Consider the following 12,178-nt stretch of genomic DNA (forward strand, 5'->3'; position numbering starts at 1 on the left):
TAGAACTTCAAAACACAAACTTTGAAGGAACACAATTCTGCCCATAACGGACATCATTTATGTTCCTGAAGATATGTTTTTGAGTCTTTGACTCTAACATGCAGCTTGGTGACCAAGTAATAAATGTTTACATACTTGATAAGAAGCTGACAGCTCTAGCAACGTCTCTGTTCCTCAAGGAACAGTTAGAAGGGTGCTTACTGGAAGTGTGTATATAGGTCAGTAATTTCTAGACTTTGGTCTTGAAAACTCAATTCATGCCAGTTTTACTTGTCTTACTAAAATCCAGCACTTCTTGGGTCATAAACAGCCATATTTTTAGCATAGAAACCTATGCTGGTAAATCTAAGGGATACCAGCCAGTGTTTACTGTATGGTAAACACTGTGCCAGCCCTTTGCATGAATTAACATCAAACGATACTACGAAATGTGAACTATTGATAGTCTCCGCTTACAGTTAAGTAAACGGAGGCACAGGAAGGTTACATAACTTGACTATGCTTCCAGACCATCATGCAGCAAAGCCCAGATGAGAGAACACTCAGCCAGGCTCTGGAGCCCACCTTTATAATACCCTGCCTCTGCATGAGACCATTCACCCAACAGCAGCTGGATCCCAACAGCAGCAACAGATGAGGCCACATGTGACGGGCAGAAAAGGCTCAGAGTAAAATCTTGTCAACGGGGCAGCTACTTATTTCCTCATCTTGTGAGAAAGACTTAGAATGTGCCATTTAAGTCTAAGAGGTAAAAAAAGAAATGGAAGACAGTCATTACCAAGAAAAAACAGCTTCATTCTCACTTAAACTCTTTTTCAGAAATCCTCTCCTGTTTTTGTTTGCTTCAACATAATAACTGTCTTGGGCTTCCCTGGCAGCTCAGACAGTAAAGAATCCACCTACAATGGAGACCCAGGATCGATTCCTGGCTCCAGAAAATCCCCTGGAGAAGCGAATGGATACCGACTCCGGTATTCTTGCCTGGAGAGGTCCATGGACAGAGGAACCTAGCAGGCTACCTCAACGGGGTCACAAAGAGTCACACACGACTGAGCAACTGACACTTTTAACTATCTAGGGCAGCATTCCAACCAGCATCTGGAGATGAAGAAGCTTACCTCAGCAGGAGTCAGAGTTAAAGAGAAAAAGGGCACTTGGAGCTCGGGCACCAGTGGCTTCCCGGGGACAGGAGTGGCTGCCACTAGGACGCCTCTCCCAGCTGGAGAGGCTGAGCGTGGCGTTGCCTCAGCCCCACCAGTACTCCCTAACGGCGGCTCAGGACCTCATGTTGACAGCCACCTCTAACCAACACCACCTCACCCACTCCCTCGGCTGCAGACCTGGACTTCTCCATGGAGGCAGCAAAGAAAAGGCACTACCTCAGGAAGGAAGAGGGCAGGGGCGAGAGCTGGAGACGCAGGAAGCACAATTTCTCTGAGCACTGTTCTGCGCAAGCATGCTAAAATTTAATTTCAAAGCTAAGGTACTTAGGAAATACTTTCTCCAACTTCTGACCTTAGAAAAACTCAAGCTGGACCTCATTTTCCCGTAAAAGCCTCAATCCTCTCCTTCCACAAAATGAGATTACAAGAGGTATTGCATTTTTTAAAAAGTTTTTAATCCTTCCTAGAGGAATACAGATTTGAATGAAATACATTCATTCCATAAATACATTAGCAGCAAAACCTTCCCACCAGAGTCCTCTCCACTCCAGCCCAGAGGTTGCGCCTTAGAGCAGGAGAGCATGTTCCATCAACCGTTGACTTCAGGATATGTTCGCTTCTTGGTGAAAGCAGGCTATACATGAGAAAGACCAGGTGACAGATAGATGGGTAGGTGAATTAAGCTGGAACCCTGAAAATACATACACATGGTGACCATTCGACCTTCCGCACTTTCCAAATCCTCTGGAATCCACCGTGTTTAACTGATGAGGTCTTTCATTACAGACAGCTGGGAGCGCCTAACCTTGCAAATGCACCAACGGGTCTTCTGAGTTGGCAACATTTTGATGGTGTCTTGACCCTTTCCAGAGAGTGTCCAGATAGAAAGGATCACTCCCTCCTCCCTTCCACGGGCCGAGGTACCTCCCTGTCAGTTGGTCCACATGCCCTTGCTATCAGGCATTACTTGGCTTGTTACACCTCCAGATACTCTCTGTCCAGGTGCTAGAGGCTTCACTGGAGACAGAGATGTGTCGAAACCTTCAAAGATCTCTCAGAACAATCAGCTCTCTCAGCCAAGCTTCCATCAGAGCACAGGACAGAAGCCCTCTGGACAGTGGCCCAGGCGCCCTCTCCTTTTCTTCTCTCCACCAGGGCATGCTGCCTGACTGCTCCTTTCTCACCTGCCCTCTAGGAGTCTGTGAGATTCTGAGAAGCAAGATCCACCCTCGACTCCCCAGCAGCCAGGAGAGATGAAGGCAGGTGGTGCTTTAAATATGTGAGCCGCGGTCAGAGTAACAAGCTTACACTGTTACGTTCCAATCCACTCTGGGATGAGTTTGTCACAAGTCTGCATAAAGCATAACACCAGAACCACAATCAGAATGACTGTGACACTGGGACCAAGTCAACGGTTGCTACCAAATCAATGGGTTGGGAGAAAAACGAAATAATCAAAGAATTTAAAATAAATCTCATTTGATGGGCAGAGGGCAGCTCTGACTCAGGTATAAATGTTATCACCCAGATTATCATGTAAATAAAGAATAGATCTCAAAAGCTGACACCTGCCTCCCCATACACCACTTAAAAAGAGGACACGTGCTCTTTTCTCAATCTTTTTAAAAGTGTTTTCATTAGGATACTCTTCTATAAGTGCTTTATCCATTCCCATTTAGTCTGTTTTGACTGTTGGCTGGAAGGAATCAAACTATTTTATATAAAAACCATTGTAGTGAGTAACTGGTTATGTGTTTTTTTCCCTTTTGCATTTTCCATCCAGAATAGTCAGCTTCTTTCTCTTCTATTTATGTGCAGAGAGAGAGTCATCTGCTGAATACACAGCACTGCCTATGCGACAGTCCTCTGCCCCCACCGAGTCCGCCAGCTCTTCCTCCTCTGAGTTGTCTTCCTCCTCCTCCTCCTGTGCTGATGAACTGGAGGTGGGCCCTTTGCAGGTTTTTAGGTGTCGGGTGAGATGATATTTGGTAAGATAAGCCTTTGTACATTTTTCACAGACATAATCCCGTTTTCCTTCATGTGAATTGAGATGTTTCTTTAAGTGATTTGTCCTCAAGAACAGCTTGTCACACTTGGGACACTTGATCTGGCGTTCTCTAAGAGGAACACAAGGAAAGAACAAAACAAAACATTTGATTTGGGGTTACAAATACAACTGCACACACTGACTCTGCACAACCTCAAGACCTTTGTCTGAGAAGCTCTACCCAACTAGAATCAAACTTCTCTGTAGGAGATGCATCATATAGAACAGTCATAAGACATGTGTGCAGTTTGAACAGCACAGACTGATTTTGCCTGTTTCAGAATTCTAGGTAAATGGGATTGTACTGTATGTATCTCTTTTGTGTTTTTGCTTCTTTTTGAAAATCAGTCAAGTTGCTTCCATGGCAGGAGGCTACTTACGAATACACCACAACCTGGCTGTGGCACTGGCTCTGTCTGTGGTTAATGGGTACTCTGGTGGTTTTGTTTAATCACCACAGGTCAAGACTGCTATGTGAACATCTCTACACTGTTATGTGGGTCTGTTTCTCTAGGGTATACACTCAGGAGAGGCACAGCTGGGTCCAAGGATATGTACACCTTCAGTTTTACCACGATGATGCTACGCTGTTTTCCAACACTGTTGTATATTTCAATATACACGTCCATCAACAGCCATTTCAGAGCTCCTGTTGCCCCACATTCTTACCAACTGGAAGACTCAAATTTGAAAATGTTTGCCAACTGACCAACATAAGGGTATCTAACTATAATGTTAACAGTAGCCCGTACAATTATCCAATTCAAGATGTGAACAGCATCAAGGCTGGAGTAATAACTCTGGCCCAGACATCTTAGAGCTGACAAAATACTTGGGGATCATACAGAGTACGAATTTTTAAACTTTTTTTGAGCATCTGAACCCTGTGTCTTAATGAAAATCCAACATGTTAAACAGAAAAAATGGGGAACTCAACCCTGACTGAACCTTAGACCCACTTGATGAGCTTTTTAAAAATACCAAGGCCAGGGCTCTGCCCCCGATCAGAATCCCTGGAGGTGGGGCCTCGGCACCAGTCATAGTTTCTCACATTTCCCAAGTGACTATCACAAGCAGTGTTAGGGGCTGAAAACCTAAATTGGTAAGCTGATGCTTCAGCTCATAACGTGATGGAATCTGGAGGTGGGGACCTTCGGTTAGAAGAGGTTATGAGAATGGGACCCCCATGACAGGGTTATGTCCTCAGAAGAAGAGAAAGAGAGATCAGAGCTTGTTCACTCTCTCTTCCACCTGAGCACATAACAAGAAGGCAGCTAGGAAGAAGGCCCTCATCAGAACCCAACCATCCTGGCACCCTGGTCTCAACTTTCAGACTCCAGAAGTTTAAGAATATAAATTTCTTTTGTTTAAGCCACCACTCAGTCTACAGTATTTTCATGTGGCAGCTCAAGCTAATATAAGCAGCTAGATTAAATGACCCCAGAGAGCTCTTTCAGTTCCAACTATGTAAAACTATATATAAAATGTGATAATTAATATATCTAATTTTTAAAATTTCATACTAATAATGAAACCACTTAATGAAAACTTTGTTTTAAAAGGTCATTCTGAGAGTCAGGAATGTAGATCCAGACTCCTTTGGTATTTTAGTGTTTCACATTGCACTGTGATTACAAATCAGATAAAAGAGCTGATATGAAAGCAAAATATTTATCTAAAACCCATGATAAGAATAAAAGTTCCATTTTTGATGTATTTCTAAATAAAACACAAGCTAATGTTTTCTCCCTCTTCTAACATTTGCTAAAAGCAATGGACCACAGAATCTGGTCTCTTCTATTTGTCACTGTAACTAACACAGGTTGGACAATTAATTACAGTTGGATTCATGTAATAAATTCCTAATGGGCTGTCCAATACTTGGCCTTCTCCTCCTTCCACTCCCTTGTCCTGCTGCCAGAGTAGTCTCTATAAAACAGACAACTCACCATGACATTCTTTCCCTTAAAATCCTTCAATGCTTGTGCAAGAATGTGAATACATTTAACATCACTGAACTACATACTTAAAAAGGGTTAAGACAGAAAAATTTATGTGCTATATACCATAATGAAAATACACACAGGCACACACACGCACAAAGCCGAGTAGTTCCTGGTACATGGGGAGAAAAAATGCCCCATGACTCTCCATTATTCCCAGAATGAAATTTAATTTTGAACTGGATAAAAGGCTCTTCATCATTTGATTGCTGCCTCCCTCTATTGCTCTCACATACATGGGATGCTCTTACTATAGAGAATCAGTCTTATTTCACAGTCTTTTTCACATTCATGTTTCTTCATACCCCGTTTCGTCTGTCTAGAAGACTGTTTCCTGAATAATCCTAATTTACCTTAATACTTAGCTCCAACTACCAGGAAGCTTTCTCAGGACACTCACAGACTGGGTGAGGTAACCCTCTTCTATAGTCTTTCAGGATCCTACACTTACTCTAACATCTGCAACACAGCACGGCAATTATTTACTCTTCTGTTTCTCTTAATGGCCTCTGAGCTCTTTAAAGCCAAGGACTATTCTCATCTTTGTATTTTCACCACTTAGCAAGTCGCTGGACTTCAAGAAGGTACTTAAAAAGTCGTTAATTAAATGAAATTATGTTTCAAAACTACAAAAGAAAAAAGGAAATAAAGAGAGTAGAGGTGAAAATGAGAAAACAAAGCAAGCAAGTCAACTCTTTCAGGATAAACCAGAACCTTAGCTTTGTGACCTATGTGGTCGGAACACAGTCGGTGTGGTCGGAACACAGGCTGTGTGGAACACAGGAGTACAGGCACCACAGCGGGAGACAGACAGTGAGCCGGCACACAAGCCCCACTCATCACGCAAGCAGCCGTCAGCTACGGGTCACTCACTGTGTGTGGATGAGCACGTGCTGCTTGAGGTCCTGCCTCCGCATGAACAACTTGTCACAGTAGTCACACTTGAGGTTCTTCTCCCCCGTGTGGATGACCATGTGGGATTCCAGGTGAGCCTTCTGGGTGAAAGACTTGTCACACAAGGTACACCTGTAGTTCTTTTGACCTGCGTATTAACCCGAATGATCACACCGTGAATCAAAGTGCCACGAGCACTCTCAGCATGAAGAGACACGTTGTACAGGTATGTGGCAGAGGCAGGAATAAAACAGAACTGACTGGTAACTGGAACCTCACATTCTAGGACTGTCTACCTACAGCCACTCAGAGCCACTGAATTATATGCTGCAACTAAAGCTAGAGAAGTTAACAAACCTGACCTATGACTGCTTACCTACACACACACTCTTTACTGTTTACAGCTAACACATGATACAAGTTCTGGGGGGAAAAAATCACTTATAACCCTAGTGCCTAACTTAATTCAATCTTTTTTTAAAAAAAAAAAACATCAAGAATTCTGGTACTTGTCCACAAGCAAACATTATTTTTACAATCTAAATTTTAGTTTTCTCTTTTAAAATATATGTCTTCATAAACCAAGGATGAAATAAAATCTTTTTAAGAATGCAGGAAAAAAGTTACTCAGGGGTTAGCAAACCTCTTCTTTTAAGCCATTCCAAATATTAAGGTTTGTGGGCCACACACACTCTGCTGGAGCTACTCAGTCTTAATGCAAAAGGATAAGGAACAATTTTACCTTCAAAGTTTTGGAGAAAATGACCCAACCAAGAAAACCAAACTAAACCAGTAACTGTTATAGTGCATATGATAGAAACTTATGCCTAAGAGAAAGGGTTTGGTGTGCATGGAGTTTAGAAAATAGAAACTCAATAAATTCTGGTGGTGTTCAACAAACAATATTCAAAGGATAGAAACTGGCTCTGGCTAGTGACAGGGGTGACCTCTAATAGTACGCTCTAGCTGTTTCTGAAGAATTACCTTCAGGTCCAAACACACAGATGAACTCCCTGATTATTAAATGCATTTTCCAGTCACATTCAAACTATGACTAGGCCACCTGGAAGATGGAGCAAATTAGTAATATTCTCTGAGCAGGCAGTTATTCCACACAATTCATGACCCAATGAAGTCCTCCTGTCAGCCAGCCGATTCTCTAACATCTGATCTCAACCCTATTTGCCAGACTTGTCTTGCCGCCACGCCCTTGCCAATTTCTAATTTTTCAAAATTCCACTTTATGGTCCAGGACAGCTTACCTGTGTGTATCTTGAGGTGGGTCCGCAGGTTGCTGGGATCACTGAAAGCCTTGCTACAGAAATCGCACTTGTGGGGCTTCATACCCATGTGACCCATAAAGTGGACGTGAAGTTTGGAAGGAGAGATAAAAGCCTGGGGGCACATGGAGCACTTCCACTTCCTCTCTTTGCTATGGCTCGGCCCGTGGCTGCTGCTGTGGCCGTGGCTAGGAAGGTGGTTATGGATGTGGCTGCTCAGGTGGGCTTTAAACTCAGTATAGGAACTGCACTCCTTGCCACAGTTACAGAGGTGCACATCTGGGTGTTCAGGAACACCTTTAAAAAAAAATTACTCAATGTACTTACTTCAATTTTAAAACTCAAATTTTAAAACTTAGTGATTGTTGCTTCTAATTTTCCCTTCTATCAAAATTTCCAGCTTGCCCACTAACTGTAAAATTAAACACATTTTATTCAATGCTCTAATCCCAGCATCTCAAATAGTCTGTCAGGCACATAGGGAACACCTAGTAAACATTAAAGTATAAGGCATCTTCCTAGGCAAAAAACTGAAGATTTTGTTGCACGCAAACTCGTGTGTATGTGTGTGTCAGAAGTTTTATTACAGTGAAAAAAGACAGAGAATGCTTCTGACGCAGACATCAGAAAGGGGACAGAGTTATCATCACTTGTCATTATGACACAGTGCAAAGAAAGACTATGAAGGTTAAACCAACTCACAGCGTTCTCCTTTACGAACTTAAAACTGTAATGATTCGAAAAGAACTCAGGAATTTCAAATTCCCCAAATCAAAGTCCTAACACAAAGCTCATGCTGCCTGGCTGGTATGGCTGCCTGGTTCTTCGGCACATGAAGAACTTCACAGACCTTAACACTTCTATCGTCAGGTTAATACTCTGCTTTTACATACACAAAGGCATGTGACTTGCTTCTGCTTACATGTAAATCATTACTGAAACTATACTCCTGATCCTCGGTATTTTTACCGTGTCACATTCCTGACAAGCAAGTCTTACATATAAACTCACCAATCTGCTGAGCATAGTCCCGGCTGTAGTAAAAAAGCAGCTCATTTTCAGGGGGGATATCTTGGGAAGTGCAGAAGTAGATTTTTCCATCATGGGGATAAGCCACCAGATTCTGTTCTTCCCGATTCCTAGGTTATCACATTTAACAAATCAAACATATTAATTTTATATTATTTACTTACTTAAAAAATTTTTTGGCCACACTGCGTAGCTTGTGGAATCTCAAGTTTCCCATCCAGGGAATGCCCATCAAGCATATTAATTTTGAAATATATACTAAACACATCATATCCCTATAGCAACATCTTATATGAAAACTTAGATGTACTATTTCTCCGGGTCATTTCTCCAATTACCTATATTACCTGTTAGGGTTAACTTGTTTAGAAACAGAATTCTTACTTCAATATATCAGCTCATTGCTCTTTATAGTCAGAAACACTCTATTGCTAGAAGAAAAGTAAGTAAAATGAAGTCTTAAAACAATATGACAAAGACACAGAAATAGATAGCTCAATAAGAATTAACACACCAGCCTAAGGGGTTGATTGCATGCGTGTGTGCTAAGTTGCTTCAGTTATGTCCAATTCTGTGCGACCCTTCAGACAGTAGCCCTCCAGGTTCCTCTCTCCATGGGAATTCTCTAGGCAAGAACACTGGAGTGGGTTTTCATGCCCTTCTCCAGGGGATCTTCCCGACCCAGGGATCAAACCTGCATCTCATGTCCCCTGCACTGGCAGGTGGGGTCTTTACTAGCGCCACCTGGGAAGCCCAAAGGGCTGACAAATAGCCAATATAAAGAAAAGGTACCTACTTGCAAATTCAATGGTAACTGTGTCATTTTTTATTGCACTGGTAAACTGAATAAACTGCTCATAAAAAAGGGATAATTTCTATTTTAATCTATAATCACCATTAGTCAACAACTACTGGGGTGAAGAAAATAAAAAGCCTTAGGCTTTAAGCTATGTTCAGATATCATTGTCATTGGATTCTTCAATTCTTTCCTATTTTATTCAAAGTTTTCTACTGAAAAATATCCAAATCATAACTATTTCTTGCATCCAAGTCTACTCTCACCTGGCTTTGCGCACAAACATCATCCAATTACATTCATTTTCGTCAGTTGTAATGATGCAGAATTCTAGGACACCATTGTGGTATATCTGCCAACAGAAGGCAAACATACACATCAAATGAACTGACAAGTTCTAGCAATAATCTCATTTACTTTGCAGTAGGTACCAGCTTTCCTAGTCAGTGTGAAAATACATGGTTGTCTTCTCACATGTCTGTCATTTCACCAGTCACCCTATTTCCAGCAATACAATAAAGACCACTAGAGACCTACAGTTAGTGCTCAGTATACAGAATCACGTTGCTCTTGATTAGTCACATTTTGGCTTGACTGGAAAAGACATAAAAAACTAGTTGTCTTCATCACGCACCACACAAACGGACATTAAGGTCAGAGAACCACCTCTTCCTATTTTTTGCTCCAGTGAACCTAGCATTCCTGTGTTCTTGTCTGGACAGCACAATTAAAGTCCCCAGTGCCGGTGGCACTTCACCTTTTCAACTATCACAAGACCCACTTCCACCTTAATTCAATGTTAACAAGTATCATTCCCAATCTACTAAGATTCTATACAAACATGTAATAGGAATAGGTGTTTCTATCAGAAACTTAAGTTTTCAGTCCCTTTCATTAGAAAAATAGAGAAATAATCTTAGCTTCCAAGTCTAGAATTGTTTCCCAAGCTAAATATTTGAGGAATGCTTTGGCTGATTACAAAATAAGACTTTCAACATGTAAACAAAGTCCAAAGCCTGAGCTGCCACAAGTAATAAAAATGAGTAGTCACTGGGTTACTAACAAAATGGAGACTAAAACAGTTTATCTTCTATATTCAATATCTGACATTTTGTTATGTACTATAATTTGGCTACCAAGAACAGAAAGTAGTATTCAGTGACTGATGGATGAATGGCACTGTATGAATCTTGGCTAAGTTTGACTTTTACATCGCTTTTGACTACTTCATTACTATAAAAGCATCCAAAAGTCACAGAAAAATTTCAACAGCACTGACCTTCCAGATATGATTAACCGCCTTGTCTGTCCATTCTGCTACTTCCATGGAGTGACTCTGCTGGCCAATGAGAGGCCCAAAGCAAGTACGAACAGGGATGGTTTCTCCAGTCCACACACCTAGCAGCGGAAGGACACCAACTGCACAATCAATGATTTAAACAGAGAAGAGGGGGAGGAGCCAAGATGGCGGAGGAGTAGGACGGAGAGAACACTTTCTCTCCTAGAAATTCATCAAAAAAATAACTGAACGCAGAGCAAACTTCACAAAACAACTTCTGATCGCTAGCTGAGGTCATCAGGCGCCCAGAAAAGCAGCCCATTGTCTTCGAAAGGAGGTAGGACAAAATATAAAAGATAAAAAGCGAAACAAAAGAGCTAAGGACGGAGATCCGTCCCGGGAAGGGACTTAATAGAGGACGTTCCCAGACACCGGGAAACCCTCGCTCTGGCGGGCCTGGGGGAAGTGTTGGAATCTCAAGAGTTTGAATCTGACTGGGAGGGATACAATAAATAAAACCCACAGATTAAGAGCCTAAAAGCAACTCCCAGCAGAAAAGTACCCCAGACGCCCGCATCCGCCACCAGCAAGTGGGGACGGAACGGAGAGGAGCGGGCGGCATTACTTGGGGCTGGATCCGGGCCTGAGCACCCTGAGGACAATCAGAGGGAGCTTTTGTGAGTTGCCAACTTGAACTGTGGGACAGCAAAAGAGACAGAAAATTAACCGGCCCGAACACACTGCCGGCCGTTCGCAGAACAAAGGGACCGAGATTCTGGGCGGCCGAAGCCCGCCGGGAGGGTCGTGGCGAGACGGAGGGCGCGGGCGCCCGACCGGCGCGGGCGGGAATTGCGGCTGGGGACACGGAGGGCAGAGGGCGCGCGCTCCCGACTGGCGCCGGCGGGGACTGAGACTGGGACCGCGCGGGGCAGAGGACGCGCCGCACCCGGGGAGAGAGCGCCCGTCAAGCGCCTGGCTGCCTGGGCCGCTCGGGCGGCGTGGGGACGGAGCGCGGGCCCGGCTTTGTGTGCCGCGCTTTTGTGAATCGCCCGAGGGCTGGAGCCGCGCGCAGCGTGGCGCGCGCTTCAGACGGAGCAGCCCGGAGCCTGAGCAGCGCAGATCGAGAAAAGAGCGCAAGCCTCTCCCGGGAGCGCCGGTCCCTCCCCGCACAGCCCCTCGCCGCAGCGCGACGGAACTAGCTACCTGAATAAGAATCCACCTCCGCCCCGTGTGTCAGGGCGGAAATTAGGCGCGGAAGAGAGACCGGCAACAGAACCCAAATAAACAAAGGGACCGGTGTAACAGATTAAAATCCCCGAAGAAACCACGGACTGACTACACCGGAAGGGCCTGTAGATATCGAGAAGTGTAAGCTGGAACGAGGAGCTATCTGAAGCTGAGCCGAACCCACACTGACCGCAACAGCTCCAGGGAAACTCCTAGATATATTTTTTCTTTTTCTTTTTTTTTTTTTAAGTAAGGAAAAAAAAAATTTTTTTTTTTCTTTCTTTTTTCTTGGTTCTCTTTTATTTTCCTTTAAAAATTCCTTATTACTCCCCCATTACTCCTTAACTTTCATTTTCATAGATTTTTACGATTTTTTTTAATTACGCAAAACAATTTTTTTTCTCATTCTTTTTTCTTTTTTTTTTTCTTCTTTTTTTTTTCTTTTCTTTTTTCTTCTCTT

At 43.2% G+C, this 12,178-nt stretch overlaps 1 protein-coding gene across 4 annotated transcripts in view; it reads right to left on the reverse strand.

The window, feature by feature from the left end:
* Nucleotides 1–1,590: 1,590 nt before the first annotated feature.
* PRDM4 (PR/SET domain 4) overlaps nt 1,591–12,178 on the reverse strand; it is a 32,088-nt gene continuing 21,500 nt past the window's right edge. For 2 of the 4 annotated variants that reach the window (XM_065938487.1, XM_065938483.1), the window contains exons 7-12: nt 10,492–10,631; nt 9,479–9,564; nt 8,399–8,526; nt 7,370–7,684; nt 6,087–6,255; nt 1,592–3,280 (exon numbers count right to left, since the gene is read on the reverse strand). In XM_065938487.1, the coding sequence (XP_065794559.1) occupies nt 2,968–3,280; nt 6,087–6,255; nt 7,370–7,684; nt 8,399–8,526; nt 9,479–9,564; nt 10,492–10,631 (1,151 nt within the window). In that variant the 3' untranslated portion in view covers nt 1,592–2,967. Of the gene's footprint in view, nt 3,281–6,086; nt 6,256–7,369; nt 7,685–8,398; nt 8,527–9,478; nt 9,565–10,491; nt 10,632–12,178 lie in introns of all 4 variants that reach the window. The other 2 variants (XM_065938493.1, XM_065938499.1) reach the window with 2 other exon arrangements.

Source organism: Muntiacus reevesi, chromosome 1, assembly GCF_963930625.1.
Source record: "Muntiacus reevesi chromosome 1, mMunRee1.1, whole genome shotgun sequence".
Lineage (NCBI taxonomy): Eukaryota > Metazoa > Chordata > Mammalia > Artiodactyla > Cervidae > Muntiacus > Muntiacus reevesi.